The sequence below is a fragment of the Calypte anna genome, chromosome 3 (genome assembly GCF_003957555.1).
Source record: "Calypte anna isolate BGI_N300 chromosome 3, bCalAnn1_v1.p, whole genome shotgun sequence".
NCBI lineage: Eukaryota > Metazoa > Chordata > Aves > Apodiformes > Trochilidae > Calypte > Calypte anna.
This window is the reverse complement of record NC_044246.1, coordinates 66,104,730-66,130,509: the sequence shown is the minus strand read 5'-3', so window position 1 is coordinate 66,130,509 and position 25,780 is coordinate 66,104,730. Positions and strand designations below refer to the sequence as shown.

General features: G+C 39.8%; 1 protein-coding gene across 1 annotated transcript in view; it reads right to left on the bottom strand.

Moving 5' to 3' along the window:
• CEP85L (centrosomal protein 85 like) overlaps window positions 1-25,780 on the bottom strand; it is a 105,877-nt gene that overhangs the window by 5,724 nt on the left and 74,373 nt on the right. The window contains exons 5-12 of the mRNA XM_030447275.1: window positions 12,534-12,651; window positions 10,951-11,127; window positions 7,644-7,796; window positions 7,208-7,362; window positions 5,520-5,637; window positions 5,131-5,181; window positions 686-793; window positions 107-320 (exon numbers count right to left, since the gene is read on the bottom strand). Coding sequence (XP_030303135.1) covers window positions 107-320; window positions 686-793; window positions 5,131-5,181; window positions 5,520-5,637; window positions 7,208-7,362; window positions 7,644-7,796; window positions 10,951-11,127; window positions 12,534-12,651 — 1,094 coding nt within the window. The remainder of the gene's footprint in view (window positions 1-106; window positions 321-685; window positions 794-5,130; window positions 5,182-5,519; window positions 5,638-7,207; window positions 7,363-7,643; window positions 7,797-10,950; window positions 11,128-12,533; window positions 12,652-25,780) is intronic.

Here is a 25,780-nt window from a genome sequence, read left to right as displayed (position 1 = left end):
GAAGGGAGCCAATGGCCCCAGCTGGCAGGTTTGAGCACCACTTAGCTGATTTTCTGTTTTTCTCTGTTAAAACACTATTAAGCACTGGAATGACAACATCACTTACATCTGATTCCCAGCAGTAAGGAAAGGTTAGGCTCCTTGCCCTGAGCTCTCTGTGTAAGAATACTGCACAGTGCTTTCAAGTCAAACAAGCAATGGGACATTTCCTTGAACAACTGGTCTGCTATGGGCATCTTCTCAGACACTGGCTGCCTGGACTGCTCCACCTGACGCATCTGCTCCTTCAGGCAGGCATTCTCTTCCATCAGTCTTTGGTTCTTTGAGAAAAGGAAATTGGGAAAAAAAAGAGAAAGTTAGTCTGCAGCATGCACTGTAGCAGAAAGTTTCCTGTTTCAAACCACAAAATATAATTAAAAATAATTAATTTCCACACATACAATCAGTATTGCTGTACCCCTCCAAACAATGGCAGATAGAAAGCTTTTACATGGCTGTATTTCATGTTGCCACTGACTTCACCCCTGAAGTTCTCATTTCTTGAGATAGGGATGGTATTGATTTTATGTCTGCATGGCAACCAGCACAGTCAAGTATGTTATTAAGCTCATAAAGTCCTACTGTGGGATCTTATAATCAATTCTATAACATTCTTCCCAGTTGGGTTACTGGAGCTTTTACTTACTTCAGAGAGAGTTTTATTTAACTGCTCTATATGCCTTTCTTTTTCTTCAAGATCATTTGTCATCTTCTGAACTACCAGCTTCTCTTGCAAAAGCTTCTCTTGCATAGACTAAAGTAAACAAACCACAGATAATTATTTTAAATTTTCATACTTTATATATATTAGCACTGACAAAAAATGCATCCACAGTAAATTTCTGAGTTTTAGTTACAGATTGGTTTTGCATTGATTCTTCACTTTTTATTTTCTACCATTTTCCACCTGCTAATATTCAGCTGGACCCCAGTAGTTTTCTGTACACTAACACAGCTATTCCAACTATCAGTGAAATCCTTTAAATATGCACTGTTTACAAACAACAAGACAGTATGCAAATCTCTACTCCATTATGGAACACATGAAGTCTTAAATAACCATGTAGTTTTACTTTTCTAACCAAATGATGTCACTTGAAATAAGCAGAATAATGAAAAGTAAGCTTCATGTCTGCAATTCTAACTTCTAAGTTTAGAACTTTTTTTTTTTGCTGTCCTCTACTTTCTGTGACGACTACAGCAGGGCTTCCTGCAAACTTTCATAACATAGAATTCACCTCACCTTCTATACAGTTGAAAATAAAGTTTTTGGCAACTGATACAGAGCAGCAACCTCTATAAAACCATTCACACACAAGATAAAAAAAACAACAAAAAACAAACAAGCTCTGCATTTTACAGAACCACAGTAAATTATGTCCAAGAATGTTGGTTTGGGGGGGGGTCTTAGGAAAACAATTTAGCCTAAGAAGAAAACCCAAATTTACATTTGTGAGAGTTGCTCCTAAGATGTATGAAGGATAGAAGCTGACTTGCCAGCTGTAAGAATTACCAGCACTGATGAGAAGGCAAGGAGTAACAAGATGCAAGGCAGGGCTGACAGTGAATAGAGTTTTTTATGGCCTGGCCATTCATGGGAGATGTGCAGCCTTGACAAAATTTACCAATGTATTCAGCTCAATGCTGCACAAGCAGTGAGAAAAGACAGTACTCTGTCAAACATTTCACAAAACTGGAAAACAACGGTGCTAAAATTTACCTACCTAGTATGGGCTAAAACCCCCACACCTTATTTTCATATAAGCAATAAGATCAAAAGGTAGAATCCAGAAATGACTGCTTGTTTTTTAAAACCTTTTTCACACACTTGACCTGCTGCTCAGAGTTCACTCACACCATACCCCTCAAAAGGAAGTGCTAAAGAAACATGCATCCTAAAGATAAGCTGTGCAAGAAAATGCAGCTTCACACGCCAGTGGGAGGAAGGGGAAGAAGAAAGAGGGCCCTGCCCCATGTCAAAGGAAACATCCTGAGCTGGGAGAGGGCAGGAAATAGCTCTGCTTCAGGCATTTCCTGTGTCATATTTGCAGATGAGCAGAACCTGTACTGGTGTTGAAATGCTGTCTTTAGTTAATTAAAATCTTTGAGAAAACCACGGAGAAAAATGGCCATATCAGGTCAGGCTGAATGTCCCTCTAGCTCTGTCTATGGCAGCATCCAAACACAAGATGCTTAAGGAGGAAGAAGAAAACAGGGCAATGCAGGTGCCAAAAATACCCTCCCGACTTCCAAGTATCTTGAAACTTTAGTCTTTGATGATGAACAACTTCAGGCACACCCAGAGCTCCAATTACGATACATGCATTAATAGTACCACTTATATGTTTCATGCTCACATCAATCAGACATTAAAGGTTTGATTGTGCAGCCTTCCTCAGGGTGGGTGGGCGGGGAAGAGAGGTTCAGAAATATTACTTTCACAGTATCTTCAGAACTACAACTGCCATTAAATTCACTTGACCATCCAAACTATTTCAAAAGCAACAAATATTTCACACATTGAGTTCATGGGTTGCAGCCTATGATGGGAACTACTAGAACTGGAAATCAGTGTTTATTTCTAAAATATACATGTAACACCCTATCACTCTCTGCTACCCTAAACTTCAAGCTCAGAAAAAGCACATATGCTTATCGGCTTGGCTGAGCCCACAGTGCTGTGATTTCCCAGTTGCTCATAGCACTGAGTCCTCTGTACTTCACCCTTAATTTTTCCATATGCTTTCCAAAGTTACAATTTGGTGGCATTACTCCCAGCCTGGCACAGTTTGGGTTTATTGTGACTGATAGGATTGAAAGATGTGCTTTGGGTAACATAGGCATCATACAATCTGACTTACATCTACTGTCTTTTTTTTAACCAAAAATATGTTCATTTTGTGATGTCCAAATTAATTGTGTAAATATGGAATGTTTTTTTAAGCACTACTCTCATCTACAATGTTTCTCTTTCTCAAGATGTACTATATATTAATCATGATATCTTGTGAAGACCAACCAGATTTTAATCCCTCACACTCAGGAGACAAATCAACTGACCATAACCATACAAGGTAGATCAAAATAATCCTATCACAATTATGAAACTAGTACTGCTTCATACACTGCTGTCTGAAATAGAATTTTTGTTTTCACCTTCCAAGTTAAACAACAGTAATTGAAATACTTTCTCAAGCATAAATTTACAGTGTGGCAGAAGACTGAATAAAAGGAGATCATCTAAGCTGAAGATAAATCTCTGTGCTGATAAGGGATTTCAGTTTCTAATGAACTTATTTTCACTGCTTCCCAGGGAACAAATGTGGAAGGCCAGGGAAATAAAGGATACAAAGAAGCTGCTGTAGTCTAATTTGAGAGCTAAGAGCATTCTCAAACCTTAGCTTCTGTCCTTATATAAAATACACCAAAAGAGGAAAAGTAAGAGAAAGTCCTGGAGAAAAAACCACTACACTCTGTTCACAGACTGTCAACAACTATTCACCATTTCCCAGTCTCAGCTCCCTGAAGTCAACATCAGACTAAGCACTCCAAACCAGCTATCTAGAGACACGTACAAAGATCACTAGTCTCAAAATAAAGGGGACAGAAAGAAAAAGATGAGAAAGTTTAGGAATTATGAAAAAAATTATCTTGTTGAGAATACATTTAAGCAAGCTGTACGTATTTCTAATAAGGAAAATGTATACACATAGTATATATGCAAACAATCTTAAGTCAACTACAGAGTACCTCTAGGATTACAGAGTTCAATTCAATATTTTTTTGTGTATCATGAAATATTTGAAATTACATTTGCCTGTGTTAAAATGTTTGTGTGTAACAGGCTGCTCTGTGCAAACATCTCAATTTGACAAATTTTGTCATCTTCAAGCCTAGAGAAGCTTAAAGCATTGATTTTGCTTTGCAGTTAACAGACAGACCTACCTTATGTTGCAAGTTACTTTGAACAGCTACAAAATAAGCAAACTTGGCTTCCCTGTGCAAAGGGAAAATTAGAAAGCATGTTGTCTTAGAAAGTGTTATGCAGGCAGCTGTGTGCCACTTCACTATCTGGATCCTAGCTCCACAGTGCTCCATGATTCCACTTTGGAAGAAACAGTCATTCAGCTGACTGTTTACTACCATTCTATTGTTCTTCCAAACCTAATGTAAACAGAGCCAAAGAATCAGCTGCTTCTTCATTCTCCAAGGACAACCCTGTAACTTCAGTCTCTCTGGAGGGCAGGGAAGTAAAAAATGTGGAAACAAACGCTAATCTAGAAGAAGAATGCGAAACATTGTTCTAGAATTTATTGAATTTGGCTTCAGTATTTGCTGAAAACAGATGTTTGCTTTTTAAAATACTCATCTTTTTCAAGAGCAAGTCGTATCTTTTTCCCCTGCAACCCGTATAGTATTTCCTTTTCTCCATAACAAACATGGGTAACCAAGTAACTTTCAAGTCTCAGGAGCCTGATGTATTAAGATGATCCACAGGGCTGCAACTGACTGCTAGCTAACAAGCTCTACAGTCTTGAAAAATCCTTGGCTCCAAGATAGGTGGCCAAGACTTACTAACAGAGTTTGGGTATCCAAATGGGTGTCCTGTCAGGAGACAGTTGAACAGGGACTTGGATTAAACAATGTGAAATCTAAAGTGGTGTGGTTTGGTTTGGAAAGGCACCTCTCTCTAAGGATCACAGCAGTATCACTTTGTACTTTGGATTATAATATGAACCCCAAAATTCGATGAGTGGCTTCACTTTTACTTCAGAGAGGCAGTCCTCACGCTTGAAAAAAGCAGTTCTGATACAACATCCACTCGACCAGCAGATAAAGATGCTACTTAGCAACAGTTTTTCACTTTATGAGTATCAGCGAAGTGCTAAGCCCTACAAATATCAATAAGGAACACATTATAAGCCTACAAGAGAACACAGGTCAACTACAGGCCAGGGGATTAAGTTCTTTGCATTTCTATGTTTGCTTCCTATTTGGAAAGATAAAAAGACAAAATTCAACTTAAGTAACGTTATCTTTATGAACTAGAAATTGTACAGAGTAAACAACAGAATATACACTCTTCCTTACCTGAATGTCTAAAATCAGTCCAGCTATTTGATTTTGTTGATTGTCTATGACCTAGAACATAAAATTCAGTAATTTAAAAGGCTTGAATCTATTCAGATCCTTTTTTAAAAAATTATCTTAAAGGTGTGGAGCCATAGATTTTTAAATGGAATCTTTGAGACTGTTAATGACAAGACAGAATCTGACTGATAGAACAAGAAATTAATGCAAAATAAATGTACTGAACAGAAACAGGCAGGTATGGAAAAGTACTCTGAATTGGCAACAACTGTGTAACTCTTCCATGTAAACATCTGTGAGATGTTAATTTCTAAAGTAAAAAAAAAATAAATAAAGAAATGCAGGACTCAAAGTTAATGATGCTACCAACTGATCATTTGCAGACTAACCTTACTGGCTTTCTCATTCTTTTCTTTGAGAAGTTCATTCTCACTCTGAAGCTGTTTCGTGTCCAACATGGGAAGGCGAATCCCATCTTCCAGGCATTTTTCAACTTTCTGTTGTAAACTGCCATTCAACATGAAACAAAAAGGTAAGCACATTGACAAAAAAAAAAAGAAGGGCTGTGTGCTTTAGTGAAACATCAGAAAGCTGCACTATCTCCCAACCAGAACTGTAAAATCATACCTGGCAGAATCCAGCCATAAAATGAGCAAACCAACAGTGGATCGATGCAAAAATCCTAAACTACTGAAGTCACTGTGGAGCTGACGAAACCAGATTAATGGAGGAATGGTTTTATGGGCCAGATTCTCCAGAAGTACAGCACAGGTAGAGAGGGCAGAGAGGAGCAAGGAAAAGCTCTGTGGTGTTCTCAACCACTCCGCTACTACATGAGGGTAAAGCCAGCACCAGCATAGATCAGAGAAGCCTTCGTATTCTCAAAGTTACAGGATCTTTAAAATCAGGCTCTCACTGGGGCACATACAACTCAAAGCAGGCACCAGAATTAGAGGCTGCACTGAGTACTGGTGGCTTGTCTGACTTTTAAGGGGGAGGATAAAGCCACTCCTGCCAGCTGCGCCCACAAAAAGTCACGACCTTCAGATCTTCTGTACCTCAACTCAAGCTCTCAGGTGTAGCTAGAGCCTTTGCCTTCTCACCTTCTCTCAAGAAAGGAAACACATTTTATTAAGAGTTAAACTTGCTGCCTTAGTTCATAAACCAGAGGCCACCTCAACTATTCATAAGCTTTCAGAAAAAACAAAATGATCCCCTTTCTAGGGGAATCTATCATTGGTAAGATGGAAACAATGCATCAACAATTTGGCTGGCAGGATGTCTCAACCAGCTTGCCTTTCATCATGGAAACACTTTCAGACTCCTGTGGCATGCACCTTTACCCAATGGAGGGACAGTGTACTAGAGTAATATCCACATAAATTAGTAGAAGTGATTCCCTCCTGCTCCCCTCCTCCCCCTTTTTTTAAAAATAAGTGTTTAAGCATCTCTTCTGATCTAAGATGTACCAGAGTAACAACATCTCCAAGTCTCATCTGGAAACTTCTCATAGATATCTGTCTTATTTGTTTTTCCATAGTTATGCAACTCCCATGACAGCAGATTAGCTACAGCTAAATCTCCCTGTAAATATCCCTACCCCCAGTGAAAAGGTAAGAAACAGCTACAATTTATTTAAATCTTTGACCCTTCCCCGATATACCCGTCAGCCAATATCCAGTGAGCCTTTCCACAGCTTGTGACAGGATTAGTTAATCAAAGAGGAGTGCTGACAGCTTCTATACAATGCCCCTTTGCTCCACGTTTATTCTATCCTCTAACTGGCAGCAGGCTATGAAGTCATTGCAACAGTGTCCCAGATTGTTAAAGGAAGCTAAGAGTGTCCTAGCCAGACTCTTCTCTTCTGTGGAATTACTTTCAACTTGACTCAAATAAAAATCTTGGCAGATTATCTATTGCCTACACTGTCATTCTGCTCAGTAATGTATCTATACCACAAAAAAAATCATTAGGCTTTTAATAAATTAAGAGTGCAAATAACTAATATTAGGTCTTGATATCAGGTGAGAAAGTATACTTTTTTGGGGGCAAAGCCCCCCCACACAACTGTTCATACCTCTGTACTGTTGTGACCAGCTCTTTTTCTTTTTTCTTCTGACACACCAGCTGCAATTCTTTCTCTCTGCACTGTGACCGGGCCTCTCCAAGCTTCTTCTCTAATTCAGTCATAGTTTCTTGAAGTTGTTTGTTCTTCTCTTCTAGAATTTCCAGCTAAAACAGATTACATTAGTCACACAGGTTGCCATGCTAGCAGAAGGCTTTGTGACAGGCCACGGCTTTGCAGTTACCTTCTGTAAGATGTTAGGCTCATTTCACTTATCTGAGTACAAGAACCCCTAATATCTACAGTGCTTTCCAAAACACTGAAATATTTGTCTTTCTTAACAGACAGGGAAAGAAAATATATGTTGAAATGGTAAAAAATTTGACAGCAGATAATAAGGAGCTTACTTGTATTTTTAAAATGTAAAAAAACCTTCCTTTTACCTTACCTGTTTAGTCTGCCCTTCTATATCATCCAGCGTTGGTAGGTCAGCCAGATATTTTTCCAAGGTTTCAATTCTTCTTTGTTTTTCTTTGTTCTGCTCAGACTCTTTCTGGCATTTCTTTTTCAAGCTACTAATATATCGGTCTCTAGTTTTAAGCTAGAAGAAAGTAAGAGCACATGTTTTATGATTACAGTGATAAATAAACCTGCTTTGGAAGCAGAGGCTTCCAGCTGCACTATCAAAGGGTTAGTTACTGCAGAAAACAAAACAAGAATGATTAATTCCAGCAGCTTCAAGTCAGACTCACATGTAACCTCAAACCACAGTTGCTTCACCTCTACCCAGAACACTCCATGTGCCTTGCTAACTGAAAACATGAACAGTCCAACAGTCAATTTTATTTTTTTTCCCCCTTCCAATAGAGATTCTCATATGTAACAAATGATCAAGAAATATTTTAGTCCAATCTCTTTCTCTGTCTTAGGAAAATAAAACATAATGACATAGAACTTAACACAATCTGGAGCTAAAACCTGACTTTGATGCAAGGTGACAAGTACATCAGAAGATATCAGAAAAGAATAGTGGCTTTCTTAAACACCTTTTCCGCAGGCATCTTAATTGTCCGTCAGCCCACAAAAGGTTTTTCATATTGTGTTATCTTTGCTTGCATACCTGGTAGTTACTTTGCTTTATTACCTAAGTCAAAAAAGCATGAAGATAAGCAGGAAAAAGAGTATTTTCCAGTCATAGTCCAATTTAATGAAAAGTAGTATCTTCATTCCTTGAACAAAGGTGTAGTAATTCACAGATAACAGATACTTGTCACTAGAGTAAATGGTGAGCGTACTTCTCTTTTAGGGCTATAGACATCCATCTCACTGAGAAATAAATGTGTGACACTGTCAATGTCAAAGCTCACTAACAAAGCCTACTGACAAGTTTAAGTCAATAATATCTGAAAAGTCTTTCCAGAGATAGCCTTCTACATGGGCCACAAAACCAAAGAGTGTCAAAAGGCTGGAAATCTTTGAATCTTTTATCAAGGTCTCAAAACTGAACAAAGCTTTCAGGCTGTTTTGAAATCCTTCTGACTAGACAAAGCCCAAGCACACCCCATGTTTAGAAAGGCAAAGCTGCAGCTCAGCCATGACCTTTTGCTACAGTATGTGCTTCAGAACCATACACCCATCACCCACCCGCCCCCTCCAAATCTTAAGGCAGTGATATAAATACATACATGTAACCCAGTGTTGCAAAGTAAATACTGTCCAGAATCTGACCATTAGCTAACTGAATCCCTTCCTGCTGTTTCCTACAAATGACTAAGGATGTCAAGTTGGCTGGTAAGAATATATTAGTATTTGTGAAAAGATTATACTATTTCCAAATCTTCTTGTCCTGCATATATACCACAGGGCATTTGCTCTCCCTTGCTCCCTCTCTCTTAATAGCTACAATGTTTGCCTTAGGATTCCTCCAGCCCTTCTAGCCCTCTCTAAATCCTAAGCACCAACTTGAGACCTCTTTCTACCCTCTGTCACCCCACATGAGAAGGAAGAAGGGAAAAAAAAAACCTCAAAAAACCAGTTCCTGGTTTTGTGATGAGGGAGATATCCCCACATTTCTTACTACTGTCAAAAGGTCAAAGAAACATGAATGTTCCTTATGTTTTCATTCCTCTCACCTACACTCAACCACCACAGCTTGTCCCTTGTCAAAAAACATACCATCTGCACATTAAGTGTTCTCTGTTAAAAATTACAACAACAGAAAAGGTAATATTATTTGCAAAAGCAAAGCAAAGAAGTAAAAATGCATACCAGCAACCCAAAACTAAACTTCTGTGTGTTATATTAGCATACACTTAAAAGCAAAGCTCATCGGAATGTTAACAGCATCTTCCCTGCTCCCTGGCTAAACCTGACCTTGGGTTAAAGAGGCATTTGCTCGGAAATAACCCCAGCACAGCTACTGGCATTGATCCCCTAGCACCAGTCACTGACCCAGGACACCAAGCCCTTGGGCTCTAGGTTAATCTGCCTGTGAGGACACCAGAGGAATTCCAGAGATGGCTGTCCCCAGGCTCAGCACCCAGCCTACTGCTCAGTTTCCAAGCCTCCCATATCCCTGCAGGAAGACTGCACAACTCCTTCCTCTCTCTGCAGTTTTCCTTCAAACAAAAGGCCACTAACTTTATTGTAGAAACACGTGCACTACCTCTCTTCTCTTTCCTCAAGAGCCTTTAGCTCTGCACAGAATCAATGGGTGTTGAGGTGAATCAGGACCCACTGTTTAGTGGATGGTCTGTAGCTACAAGACCATCTATTCCGTAGATCCTGGCAACAGACAAGCACTGCTGCACAGGCCCTCACCACTGCCTACAGATGGGGTTCCCACATAGTGAGGAACACAAACAGTAAAAGCTGAGACAGGAGTAAGCAGCAGAACGCAATTTCTGCCCTTCCCAAATGTTACCCATAGTGCAAATCATCCCTCGGGATTCACAGGAAATGGCAAGACAGAGTTTTAGATGAATTATGCTTTCTTCTTTCTCCCACCTGTCTCTTCACTGATCATACTGGTTCTACTTGCTGAATTTGCATTAATATAAATCTAAGCCCAGAAGTAAGGCCCAATGATCAAAGAAGAGAATGTAGCAGTGACAATATATCCCTAAAACATTAGTTAAGAATCACTTGGTCAATGGCACATTCCAGCTTGCAATAAAGGAAGGCTGTCAGGACACTCAAAAATACTCCTGGGCATTGCTCCAGCCTCCAAAGAAACCCCGTGCAAGACACTTGCAAAACCACACCAATCTAAGCCAATTCATTGTCTCAGACTAACATCTACTCTGCATACCCTAGAAATGCTGGAAGAGACTCACTCCTGCAGAGCAGGCACACACAAGCTGGTAAGAGCATCTCAAAGCATGAGGCAACATTTACAAGCCGTGCTAAGAATATGATTTTCATTTTAACACTCTATTCTATGTTTTTAAATGATACTTTATGGTAATAAACATTTCATTACATGAATTCTTAGAGCTGAGCAGCTTTTTCTCAACATTTACCTAGTTAAAACTGTCATCCTGACTCCAATTTCATCTAGGATCACTTTTTAGGATGTATTCACTACAAGTTCAGATTTATCCATTGTCAACTCCTACCAGTTTTTCTATCAAACAGCTTAACTACCTTTTGAAAATAGTTCACAGCAACCCACATCCTAAGTCGCTCTCTTGCAAACAAAACATATGTTGCTTTAACAGTGTCAAAAGGAAATCTGGAACATGAAAGACACTTACTTTGTCCTCCATCTTCTTTTTCTCCTCACTGGATTTGTTTGAAATTTGTTTTACAAGTTCACTGAGTTGTAATTCCTTATTCTCAGCTGCTGCAACCTTTCGCTCTAGCTCCTCAAGGTGCGATGCTGATCTTTCTGAAATGTGAGGTTGCAGTGGTGTTCCTTCATACTGTGTTTGCTTAGAAAAAGAAATGATCATACAAGTGACCACACACATACCATCATATACTTCAGCACCATATCAGAAAACAGTCCCACAGTTTTTTTCAGAGTCAGGAAGGGTGGGGGGTACATTTTTCAAATACTAAAATATGTAGTAACAGCATGTATTTCGGGGATCTGGATCAAAAAAATGAAGAAGCCAGACACCTTTCTATTCAAAACACATACAAACAAACACTCCTTTTCCCCTCAGATTTATGGAACAGGTGTGCCTTTTCTTCCAAAAGCAAACCTTGAAAATTCAAACTGTTTTCAAAACAAATCACTGTTAATGCATTATAAGTCCAACCTCTAGGAAGAATAACGCTCTATAAAATGGCTGATGAATATATTAAAGTAAGAGATACTCCAAACTCAAGATCCTTCTAAAGCAGAAAGTTTTGGGTTTTTTTTTTTCCTCAAAGATTGTGTTCTAGACAGAATTTTGAAGTATTTCATAAAAGAACTTCTAGTTCTTTTAGAAAACCACATTCCGAGATGTTTGAAAATGTTTCTAAATACCTAACTTAACACTGAGGCTCTACTTGAAGTTCTGTCCTGACTCACACAAATCAGATTCTCACCTGATGCACAGCTGTGTTATTCCAAGGACATTACATCATGCTGAAGTACACTAGCTGAGAACCTGGTGCAATGTTTGTGAAGAAAAAAGTAACTAAAAAAGTAAAAGAGGACTAAAAAAGTTGTTTCTCTGCATATCTGCCTTTAGCATTCCTATGTTGCATTTTAGATACTCAGAGATCTGGAGATGGAATTTGCTACAACAGGATAGCAGCCTCAGTCCTCAAACTGATCTGTATGTTGGTATTAGTCCATGTAACTGCAACTTAATGCTTTCTGATATTTGTGCTACTTCGAAAAAAAACAGGGCAGGTATGCCTAAAATAGCACCATGCATTCCCTTTAAGACTAAGTGTTCTTTAGGAGTCTAATTCATATCCTTTTCAGGTGCACTGTGCAAAGGTATTCCACCATTCTGCCTTCTTGCATGTTTTCCATCTGTTCTATCAACACAGTCCAACCACTCCTTTGGGTAGTGCCTCATTCTCCTCTTCAGAAAAACCTCCATCAGCTGTTTTCAGATACTCCCTTATCAAATTACTTCATTTCCTAATACCTCCTTCTATAATTGTGCTACATGCATGCTGTTAAACCCTGATTTTTACAGCATCAACCATTCCTACCCCATTTTTATCAGGTTTCAAAACAAGTACGTAGACAATGTTAACACAGCATGGAATTCTGCAAATCTAAGATAAATAATCCCAAAACATTTTGGCCTGCAGTAAACGGTGAACATGCTTTCAGGTGTCAATTAGAAGGCAATGGAAAGCTTTGTTGAAAGAAAAGCATCCATCCTACCTGCAAATTAGTCATGTAAGGTTCTTCGCAGTTCACAAGATGACTCAGTCTTGCGTGTTGAGCTCGTAATTCATTCTCCCGTATCTTCTGATGTAAATTGTTAATCTGCTGCTTCTGCCTGTTATACACAGATTTTATTTGAAAAGAAAAGGAACTGAGATTAAAAAAACCAAAAACCACAAAACTTAAAACTAACACCAAAGAATACTGTAACAATGTTATTTGACTATCTTGGATCTACATGAGCTGTGGGCTTTTCCTCACCGCAGCCTGCCTGCAACTAGACTAGTTTACCACTAGGACTGGAATCTCCTCAGGATATAAGTTATTAAACTACAATTGCCATGTAAATTTCACTTAAGCATAGCCCAAAGGGCCTGTGCTCAACTGACAACAACAATATAATTTTGTAGAAATACAATTTGAAAGCTCTAGCAACTTGTAGGGGTTGAGGGAGGCTTCTGCAGTCATTTGCTGATGGAGCTAGAAGTATAAGCAGGAAAGAGAATACATTAAAAGCAGAAAGAACACTAAAAAACCTCACACCTTTGTTTCACTGACACTTCTGCTCAGCCCCCTTCTCTCTTTGCCGGTGGTGACTTTTGACACAGGTTAAAGAGACTTGTGAATCAAGGGGAGCAGAAAGAACTTAGGAAGATAATGTAATTTTATTAAAAAGTCAGTATGGCTTTGCCACAAGGTAGTTTGGTGTTTTTTTCGCTTTGCTTTATTTCTCAGACAACTGCTTTACCTAAGATATTCTGTACCCCTAGGGCAAAATACAACACTGTGTCATAAACCAGAATTAACTTCTTACACTAATTACTTGGCCAGTGTACAGCAGAAATACTATCAGTATTATATTACTATTTAAGTATGCCACCATTCAAATCATGGCTGCATTTCAACTAGCAGGACTGCAGGGCAAATACAAGCCAGGTCTCCCAACATTACAGATTACAGCCCTGTGAGGTGTGCTGTACTCTCTATGGAGCCATGGACACCTCAATAACTGACTTCAGAATGGAGCTGAAAGCACCCATCAGAAACACACACACAAACATTTTCAATAAACTTAAAACCAATTTTGTATACTCCCTTAAACTTCCTTTTCCCTTATTTTTTTATACTAGGACATATCTGCATAGAAGCATTAAATTGTTTCTCAAAACTTCACCTCTAACCATGAAGTACGATTGGCTTTTCTGGAAACAATGATGCTGAACTGAGATGCCTAAAACCAGCCTTATGAGGAGATGAATGGGTTAACTTCAAGTGAGAAGATCTGACTGCTCACCCAGAAGAAAAAGCAAATCCCCTAGAAGTACAGACAAAGATCAAAAGTTTCTATGCTTTTTAAAAATTTGGAGAGGGCTGTGTTTAGGAAGAACACCTCAGAATGTTATAATGAGAATACAAAATATGTATTATAAAATATATAAACCAACACAAAAGTTGTATTAGTTGAAGAGATGCCAAGTATAAATTTTAAGATGAAAAATTAGATGCAAAAACTCAATAAAAGGGAATATTTTAATCATGTACATTCTCCTAACTTATCATCAGCCAACTGTTTTCCAGTTATTTGATTTATAAGAGGAATTTAGTATTTCAAAAACAGGAAAGATATTAAAAGTTGGACTTAAGCTTTATGTGTTGCAGAAGATGTGCAAGCTTACAAAACATCTTTTTTCCGTTTCCCTATTTTTGTACCTATAAAGAATGGAACGGTTTATACTACTTTCCAACTACTGGAAAAATAGTATAAACAAGTTGAAATTTGGTAATACATTAGAACAATTCACTCAGTATAATTAACAATAGAGAGAAACTGAATGCATTTGTATGACTCCAAGTGTTAAAATATTCTGTATCACCATAGATGATTTTGATGTTTCCCCCTTCTATTCCACTACACAGATATAACAAGTTGGTACAAATATAGAGGGGATTAGGTAATACTGAAAGACATATAGTTCTGGTTGGTGCTTGTACAATCACACTTATTTTAGAAGAAGCAGAGTTGAAGATTAGGTAAAAGAATATGCTCTTAACTTGTAACAGACCTTCTATGAGCCAAAGAGCTTGTATAACCATTTAAGAAAATTACAAAGCCTTGATAACTTATGTGCATGCTTGGCCACAAACGCCAAAATAATTTAGTATGACTTGTTGTAACTTATGAATGGAACCAATTTTTCATTTTTTATCACCTTATCACTTACTAGACAGATCTATTAAAATATTCTTTCCCTGTGTTTTAAAATCACTTATCCATTTTTCACTTATGCCTTGAAGGCACTATGTGGTCTTCTGTTTGTTGCTGACTGTATCTTAGCAGTGCCTTCCTTCACAGGCAGGATTTCAATAGCCCAAACTAAACATTACAGCCTGAAGTAAATGTTTTAAAATATTTTTGAAGTTCCAGTGTGGCTTGAACTATATTACCATACTTCCTTTCATAATCCTTCCCCTACCCTACCAAATCCCTGCAAGAAAAAAGGTGAGACAAATTAATCTGTAATGTAACAGAGCACCTCTAGCACAGAGTGTAACTAGCTTGCTTCTTTTCACTCTGCAAAGCATGAAACTCTTCACCATTATAAGACCTTGCCAACAAAACACACCGTGGAAATGTTTTAAGGCTGTGCAGTTCCCACACAACTTCTTCACATAACTGCCTCTCTGAAAATACCATTAACCTTGTGACACCCAGAAACAAAAATTCTGAAAACAGACCAGCAGTCACAAGTCACAATAGAAAGCACCATAGAAACATATTTACTATTTACATACAATCCTATAAGTCTTTGGAGACTTCATCCCAGATGCATTTTATCACTCGTGCTCTCATATGCTAAGACAGTTTTAATCCTTTGTTAGCTCACAGCTGTTATTATTAATCTGCTGCATAACTACAGGCTGGGAGTTTTACTTGAAGGGAGTGTAGAAAAATTCAAATGCTTTCACAAACACAGCTCGTGTACTGCAGTGGGAACACTGTCTCCAGAAGCCTCCTTTTCATTCATCAATCATTCCAGCACTTTAAAAACAAACAAACAAACAAACAAAAACAAACAAAAAAACAACCCCAAACCCCACAAAAAAACCCCAGAGCCACACAAAATGCAAACCCCACAAAAAAACTAACCCCACAACCTTCAACACATAGGTGCTTTCTAAACTCTGTTCAAATACATGGCAACTGCCACTCTGGGTACACACAAACTGAATATAAATAACACTGAAACTGAGAGATTTTGCATTCTAGGCAACACTACTACTCACACCTTGCATCAGCTCTAACTTTTGTAACTCTCCCCGTTCAGAGAGCCAGACCAGAGCAAACTGAAATTCTGTAACTGTTGTGGAAAATGTTGGCAAACTTTCCTCAAGTCTTCCTTTTTCTGTCATCAGCTTCAAACCCTCAATTCTCCACAAGAGATACTTTGTTAAAAAAAAAAAAATAAATTAAATCTATTAGCTTTTTTTGCCATATGCAGTAGAGTTACACAGGTGTATTGCATCACTCTCTCTGTTCTACTCCTTTTCCTCTAACTTACAACACAGGGATTTCCAACCACTCAGTCTTACACAGGACTGAAGTCTCCAAACATTAAACTCCTCAGTCTTTTGTGATTCCAGAAGCCACCTGCATACAAGTGGGTGCAGGCTATGGCCTGAGCTCAAGGCATGAGGGAACCTCCCCTCAAAACTCATGGCTATAGCAGCCAGAAAGCAGCTCACACAGCCAGGTTCAGTGAAAATACTGTCCCTAGGTACCATGCAAACTACCCTGCTTCAAAAATTCCAATTTTTCTTCCACGAGTGCGTGTTATAATTCTATGTCCGTGTCAAAGTAAGAGGTATTGGCATACTACGTGAATGTCATGGGACTTCTCGCATGGTTTCACACAGCTCCTTCCTTCAAAGAGAAAATACTCTGTTTCACTTCAAGTGCCTGTCTTGATACACTCAGACTTACTGAGAAAAGGTGGCAATACCCCGGCTCCAAAAAAATCAATCAATTAAAGGGACTCAGAGGGGAGAAAAGTGCTTTTAAAACAAGAAAAAGAAAAAAGTCACAAAAGGCAGGAATGAAAAACATCCTTTTGGGACAGACATTTAAGAGTGTTCTTTATTAAATGGATGTTTCAAAAAAAATTTAGCTACCTCTTAATGACATTTTCAACTCCTCTATTTAAACAATTAATGCACCAGTACTCCTTCAAGGTGTGATTTTGTCTCCAGCAATGAGGGGTGGTTGTGCAAAAGCAAACAGACAAAACAGGAACTGAAGTTCCTTTTGATCTTGGAGAAGACTGCTTGGTACACATAAGACCACAGGAGTTACACACAGAAGGGTTCTGAACTGAAAGCAGTCTTGTATTTTTCTTCAATTATTTTAAGGTTTCTGTTTATTTGCTTTGGGTTTATTTTTTGCTGTGCTGTTTTTGTTTTGTTGGTTTGCTTTTTGTGTTTTTTGGGGTTTGTTTGTTTTTTCCTCAGAAGCAACTGCTTGTTATATTTTCATTATTATTATGTTTCCTCCTAAAAAATTCACTGATACCCTGAGACCACACTTTGTCCCTCTATTTTTTGAACCTTCAGCCATAATTTATAAATATCCTGAGATCAGATCTTCCCAGCACTGCTCCCAGGTACATTCTTTCTGAGGGAACTCTTCTGAGGTGGCAGGTTCTCCAACATAAATGGCTCAAGTGGTGGTTACATGCTTCATGGCCCCCTATAACCAGCTGTTTTGTCCCAACTCCTACATATTAGTTATTTACATGCTAGATAGGTTATTTACGGAAAACCCTACATTTCCACTAAGTAACAACTCTGTCTTATTCCCAGGTCTTGTCAAATGCACACATCTCATGTTGCCTTTTCTTCTATTTCCTCCAGCATTCTTTATTTTTGTAAACAAAATTTCAAGGCTTCAGTTGTCTTTCATTACTGCAGATCAATACTACGTTGTAAGGAAGGAAAGTTAATAGTATCATCTGCCATGACAGGTTCTTATCTCACCTTCCCCAGAATTACCAACTACTGTCCCTGTAAGAACTAGGACTGGGACTAGAGACTAGGCTACCTCAAATCTTGATTCTGTGTAACTATTTTTAGGGCATTTAAGGAAAGTAGTTCTCATCTGACTTCCTGACTGCCAGAGATATTCCATTCTCACACAGCAACCTCTCTGTGAAGCCCAACAACTTAAATCAAACTGAAGCATATCAATCATCAGGAATCTAAAAGCCCACACTTGAAGGACTGAAAATGATGAAGTGACAGCATGGCTCTGCCAATGTCATTTGCTTTAGAAGAAAACAGCAGCCCTTGATAATGAATGCCACTATTTTGGGGGACAAAGAAAATTCTAAGCATCAAGCGTACAAGAAGGGCAGTTCACTAAATCTGGCTCAGATTTCTTGATGCTTGAGGTAATGAGGGAATGTGGGACAAAAGCAAATCACAGAATACTTTCAGCCAATTATTCACCTGAGGAAAAAACACTATTTTTAATTCCTTGCAAACAGCAAAACAGACCACCAGCTATCCTTTTCTCCTGTAACGACCATTAGTGTGCTCTAGCACCAAGTAACTGTATCTACCTTGCCCAAACCCAGGTGTGTAAATGAAGAGCTCACTTTCAGTTGGTATATGCAGATGACAAGAAAAAAATGCACCAACACGGTGCTGCCCTGTCTGAGGCGAGGCTGTTCATGTCCCTCCTGTGCCCCAGACATCAGCTCTCAGCACCTCACTGGATTGTACTACCCTGCTTATCCCCCTCACGCTCCCTGGGAACTGCTGGCCTCCATGGGGCTGGAAGGGAGAGAGCAGACTGAGAAGTTACTGGGGTTGAAGAAGCCGTGTGATAAAAAACAGAGGCAGTCTTGTGGCAATATGAACTGAGCTGGGCCAGGCTGGGCCCTGAAGCCAGACGGGGATGGCACTGAAGGCAAGGGACTGACCAGGGAGAGCTGGGGAGAAGCAGAGGCAAGAGTCCAGGCAGAACTGTTGCAGCTCTCCCTCCTCTGTGAGCACTGCCCAGTCAAGAGGGGCATCTGTTCTGGCCCATCCTGGCATCCTTGCACAACATCCTGGTCTCCAAGCTGGTAAAACATGGGTTTGATAGATGGACCACTCAGTGGATTATGAACTGGCTTGATGGCCACCCAAAGAGTGGCTGTCAACAGATCCATGTCCAAGTGGAGGCCACTGACAAGTGAAGTTCCTCAAGGATCAGTGTTGGGCTCAGTCCTGTTTAACGTCTGCAACAAGGGCGGTGGCACTGAGTGCACCCTCAACAAGTTCACTGATGACCCCAGGCTGTGTGGTGCAGCTGACATGCTGGAGGGAAGGGAAGGGAAGGGACCTTGACAGGCTGGAGAGGTGAGCTCAACAAGACCAAGTGCAAGCACTGCCAAGCATTGATATAGGCTGGACAGTGACTGGCTTGAGAGCAGCCCTGAGGAAAAAAGAACATGGGGGTGCTGGTGGATGAGAATTCAACAAGAGCTGTCAGTGTACACTTGCAGCCCAGAAAGCCAACAAGATCCTTGGCTGAATCAAGAGAAGCGTGGCCAGCAGGTCCAGGAAGGTGATTCTCCCGCTCTGCTCTGCTCTCGTGAGACCCCACCTGGAGTACTGCATCCAGTTCTGGAGCCCCTGTTACCAGAAGGACATGGATGTGCTGGAGTGTGTTCAGAGAAGGGCCACGAAGATGATCTGAGGGCTGGAGCACCTCTCCTATGAGGACAGACTGAGAGAGTTGGGGTTGTTCAGTCTGGAGAGGAGAAGGCTCTGAGGAGACCTAATTGTCTCCTAATTGTGAAGGGGGCCTAGAGGAAAGCTGGTGAGGGACTTTTGAGGATGTCAGGTAGTGATAGGGCTAGGGGGAATGGATTCAAACTAGAGGAGGGAAGATTTAGACTGGAAGTTAGGAGGAAGTTCTTCACCATGAGTGTGGTGAGACAATGGAACAGATTGCCCAGAGAGGTGGTGGAAGCCCCCTCCCTGGTTTTAAGGCCAGACTGGACAGGGTTCTGAGCAACCTGATCTAGTGGGAAGTGTCCCTGACCATGTCAGGAGGGTTGAAACTAGATGATCTTAAAAGGTCCCTTCCAACCCTGAAAATTCTGATTCTATTGCTGACCAATCAAGAGAATTAGAGCCCTTCTGCACATCAGTGAAGAGAGAACCAGGCCAAATACCAGCCTCAGTGGTACAAGAAGCACCTTGCTAGGAAATTTGTATTTAAAGGTCAGAGTTGGCAAACACTTAAAGGCAGGCTAGGGAATGACCAAAAAAGGGCTTCACATCTGCAATTCAATTCCAAGTCTATTAAATTTGCAACCTCTTTGTCCATAAACAGTAAGGGGCTGCTTCTGGTGGCACATATCCCCGTGCCACTACTCTCTGCAGACAAACACAGGGGAAGACAACATGTTGTGCCCCATGAAATGGCAGCAGCGCTTCCCACACCCCAGATGACTGTGACTCCTACTTACAAAACTGGCTAGAATACAGAGGAAATCTACTGGTGCCACCTGACACTACGAGGATCTGTACACCAATGAATAAAATGAAGTTACAGCCATAAGAGTGAAGTATTGACTGGGGGAGAGCTCAGTTTTGATCCATTTGTAGTTCTGTCTTTTAGCTCAGACAATCCTCTCTGAAGCTCAAGTCAGCATGAAGGGCATGGGATTGCAGATAAGAGTACTCGGCTTAATGTGCACAAGCCTGGATCCTACTTGGAGACCAGCATTGATAACAAATAAGCGGCTTAATACACAAAAGGCATGTCTCTATGTCTCAAAAACATGAGTAAGACACAAATGACATTAAAGTAATTCTGTCATAGTCACACAGAAAAAAATAAACTGTGGACATGTGCTTACACAGACACTCATATATCCTTTTGTCTGAAAATAAACCACAGCCTGGAACTTACTCAGCTCACCTCCATAAACCCATCTCTTACTCTACCAGAAACCCACATCTGCCACAAAAGCACTTCCCCCACTCAACTTTTAAGAGGCTTAAATTAGTGTAAGTGCCACACTATAAGTCGAGACATAGGTCCAGTATTTCAAATATTTTGGGAGCCTTAGAATAAAGCTCTGTCCACTACAGAAATACCACTAGTAACTTCATAATAAATCAAATTACATTTGAAGCTTACCTTCAAAAGGCTGGTTAATGAGAAACAGGTGAAAATGCCTGAGCAGATTTCCTCAGAATCAGGGTGCAAAATTCAATACAGTAAGGATCCTTCTGTATTATAATTTATTTCACAACACAGCTGGAGATATGCTGCTTTGTTTTGTTGCTTAAGAAGTTGGATCTTAATTTTTATATCCCTTTGTTTTAAAGGCATAATCTCTTGGGACCACAAGTCCAAACATGCAGAGTACTGACAGGAAAAGAGACTGCTAGTAAACAATGCAAATACATTTTCCGTAATTTGGAAGATGATTACAAAGAACTTCAACGTCAGCAAATCCCATGAGAAAAGATGATTTTAAATTTCCTGTGCAATAAATTCTGTGGCTTTGGTTTGGAGGTTTTTTTCTTTTGTTAAGAGCCTGCAATTCAAAGTGAATACTACCTTTCCACTAGTCACAGGAGAGCTTATCTTGAAAAGAAGATGGGAACGCTACCTTTGGGAGTCAAGAGCTGATCTCTGTTCTCTATGGATTGTTATTTTTAAGGTTACTTTTCTGAGTCACATTCAAGTTTGAAATGCTAGCCTGACCCACAGGAGGTAAGCTAGCACTGAAGTAATGCAGGCAAGAGCACAATCAGCAACTGTACTCCGCTTTCTGAAACGCTCTGGGCTACTTAGTCTGGAGGGGAGAAGCATGAGCAGGACACAGAGGAGACTGCCTGCTCAGAGAGAGGACTGCACTCTGCCTTCCCACAGTTGGGGGTTTTCAACTTCTGCAGTCTCCTGACAGGAAGGATACAGAGCAGCCTTGCACCTCCCCTGTTCCCCCCTCAGCTCTGCCAAATACTAGAACGTCCTAAAAACATTTAAATCTACACAATAGGAAATGGCTTGGCACCAGTTCCACAAAAAAGGCTTTGGGATTGCAGCTGACCAAAACTACATAATCTTGTACTGCAAAAAGTAGACACTGCACAAGCATGGCCTGGGAGAGAGACGAGTGCTCAGCTGGAAGGAGGCCTTGACTGTTCCATTTGGACACTTCAGGGAAGATGTACTCATCAGCTGGAGAGATCTCAAGAAATAACAAAAGCAACCAGAGGTCCAGAAAACATGACCTAGAAGGCAAGACTAAGTCATACTAGGAATAGTCTTCCAATGTTTCAGCTAATTAATCACCAAACTGTCCAACCCCAAAAGGCTTTGGAACAACTGCTACTGCAGATATCAATAGCACAGACATCCACAACAAGTGACAACGCTACAGCTTGTCCACCACTAGGGCCTAGCAACTAGATAGGTCCTTTCTATCTTTACATCCTCTCATTATTACCAAGATTTAAGTTATTATGTGAAGATTAATGTTAACAAATTCCACTTGATAGACATTACTAGTATTCACCTCTGAAAATGTGCACTTCTAAAACTGCCAAAAAAATTACCCTGTAAACAAACCTTCCTGAAACTTTACCATCATCAGCCACAAGTTAGATACATATATCTTTTTCAAGCTATAATTGCAAGCAAAGAATATTTTACACAGCAGGGCACTCTGAGGAAGTTCCTCAGAGGCCTTCTCTCTGCAAAGGACTCTCAGTTACACATTTAGGTACTCAGACCCCATGTGGCATAAAACTTCCTCAGGAACGGCATAAGATTACCACTCAAGTGGTGATGCTAAAGCTGCTAATGCCATACCGAATTAAAAGAATTACAGTGTTACATTAGCAGTAAGACAAGCACTAACAGAACACATACAGCTTGGTGTCAACTACTGAAGTCAGGATAATTTGACAGAAGGCAAAGAGAATCCAATTCTGCTGTCCCAATAAAAACACATAAGCATAATTCAGCTATCAATAAAGAGAGAATGATTTAGCAACTGTTTTGAGAATGTAAATGTTATTATGCCCTGAAGAATGAGATATTCACTAAAAATTATACTTCTAAATCTACCTTAATAAGTCATTCAAATGCTCTAAAGCTGTCTGGAAGAGAACACGGCACAGTATTATACTCAGCAGCTTATGTCATATGTTCAGATATTTGGCATTTATTCACCTACCCGATACGTGCAGCTCCTGACAAACAAACAGAACCAGGACCACAGGAGGGACATCTAGAGTGGCTGGTCTGTCTTATGAGACATTTTCAATTGTCCCCAACCCTAACTTCAGTGTTGTGAATATACTGAACAGAGCAGCACCACGAAGAATTAAAATGTGATGCCATGATTTTCTAAACTAAAACAGTGTTGGCTCCCTCTGGTGTTAAAAATGACACAGTGCTACATGCTAAACCACCAGAGAATAAGGCAATGATATAATCCAATTATTCTGTACAGTAGGGGACAGACATTTGAGTAATAAGTGTTATAGCTGCACATTTCCTCTTACAGATAAAATCCTTAAGACCTTGTTCACAGCCTGAACAAAGAGCTCTTTCATGGAGAAAACATGACACACATCTTTTAAGAACTGCCACTGTGATTCCATGCACACACAGATGCCAGGTTCCCTTCCTCAAGTCATGTTTTAGCTCCCCAAAAACTGCTGTAAAGAACATACTTTTATATTTGAAATTATTTTTAGACTAGTTTTAAAAAGCAAACCAAAACCACTTTTAAACACAACCATTTATGCTACTCTGTTCATTTATACTTAAAAATATGCATTTGTTATGCTGAATAGACTACAGAAATCAAATCCATTTTTAACTAATGTGTTACTAAATCTTCTGTTCAACACAGTGTATAGAATGAAAATCAGGACACTTGTTTTATCCACAGATGCAAGTGGCTGCTTGGGTTTTTAATAATTGTATTCATGGGTCTGAATTTCCAGAGTACCCAAGTATGACAACTTATATTGTAAGCATTATTCCCTGAATCCTTTCTAAAAACTATTTGGAACTTGCTTGCAACTATTCTGAGCTGTTAGATTTCTAATGCAAAACAAGGAACCTTAAGAATCTAATCTGGAAGGGATGGGGTTTTTTTTTACCTTTTTATTGTACAGAAAGAAGGAAAGCAGGCACCAGGTTTCTCTATTCTCCTCCTGCCCCTCCTTTCTTTTTTAACAAGATAAAAGTAGAACAGCTTAAGGATACTGCCCCACACAGAGCCTCCATTTCCTACTTATCAACAGATTTGAGCATCACTATGCAGAAGGCAGTGAGTGGCACAAAATGACATTAATCTCCTCCACCTCCTGGGTTAGTGCAATTCCAGTGCGATTCCCAAGAGAAGAAGATTCAACCTTCAAAAAACTGGGCAATGATTCCGTGGTTGAAAGGGACGCTGTTAACAAGGGCAAGAAAAAGGTGTTCCCAGGGTGCTGCTTTTCATCCAGATGTTCCTCGTACCTGTTGGCAGCGAGCAGCTGGGTCTGAAGCCCCACGCTGGCTGCTGTGCTGCTCCTCCAGCTTCCAGGGCAGTAAAGGGCTAACCTGTCTCTCACAAAATTATGCCTCCCTGAAAATAAACAAGTCTTGCTGGCCTCCTCCAGTTACCAGCTGGTAAATTTGGCATGACATGACTTCATGGACTATACCTTTCAAACTTCAATGAGAGCCTCAGGTAGGAAGGGCCTATCCAGTAAATGCCTACAACCAAATCTCAAGTCAACAAAATAATTCTTCCTTTATTTTTTTTCCTTTATTTTTGTCATAAATAAAAAAGTATCTACTTTAAATACTTGCAATTTGCTTTAAAATAATAGCTTTTAAGGCAAATATTTTGCCCAAACAGAGGCTTAATATTAAAAAAGTGTTTTCTGTGTTGTATTATTATAGTAATATTATAATACAGTATACTACACTGCATTATTTGCATTATTACAAAGTACATGTACAATGCACAATTTAGCTGTAAAAGCAAGTGTCTACTTAAAAAAATTACTGTAACATCCCTAACTGGTCTTTGTTTCTTTCACTTCAATAGCCTTCCAGAATGTATTCTGTCTTTTTTGCTGAATGAAAAGGTCAGAAAGAGCTGTATTCACTATCATTAACTCACAAAAAAGCACAATTTGTACAAAAAAAAAAAAACCAGTCCACTGACACCTGACAAAGAAATAGCTTTTCTCACTCAAGATGAGCGGCATCAAGTAATGTTAGCAGGTGACTAGGTTACAATCTATCACTTCAGAAACTTCACCCTTGACTGTAAATGAATTTCCAGTATGAGAAGTATGATGTGCATTACTTTTTTAGTTGTCACTGTATAACAAGCCTTCATACAGAGTGCAGAGGATGATGTACTTAGCAGAGGCACCAAAGACCACCCCCAGCCAGCATGGGCAATGTGCTTGCAAATGCTGCTGAAAGGCTGGGCCCTGAGAGGTGGGCTGCAGGCTATACAGCATTACCACTGACAGAGCAAGCCCGAAAAAGAGAGACTAATTTAGACAGCCTTTAAGCAGCTGATCAAAAGGCTCTGTCAGAGGAGATCCAAGCAACAGTTAAGGATGCTTCCATTTTAAACATTTGTCCCCTTGGGAGTTCACCACCTCTGCAGGAGGGCTGGCAGAGTGGGATGCTGTGCCATGCCTCAGCTGCCACAGCTCAGAACTCTGCATGCCACCTTCAGCTGCAGAGGCAGGTAAATCCACACTGATCAGCAACAAACTGGCAAGTTAATACCAACCCTTCATCATTGAAATGCCACTAGAGGTACTGGCCAGATCACTAGGAAACAGAAACACCTTAAACCACTGTAATTCCTTGCTCTGTTGCAACAGAGGAAGGAACAGATCTTGTACAAGTATAATTCTCCTTTTTCCAAAGTAAATTATACCCAAGTTCTCTATCTCCACCCACTAAGAGAGAAGAACTCCTAGATAAAATATAAAAACATTCATAATAAATGCTTGACATTCCTGTGATCAGTACACACCTGCTTTACACAGTTCTCTTCATGCTGTGGAGCCAAGTATCAATAAGAGGGCATAACTATTTCAAGATCAGAACAACCTCTCCTCTTTCAGCTACGAGCCAAGAGTTTATTATTAAAACACAGACTAAGCCAAATGACAATTACATGAAATATAATAATACCCTTCTTTAA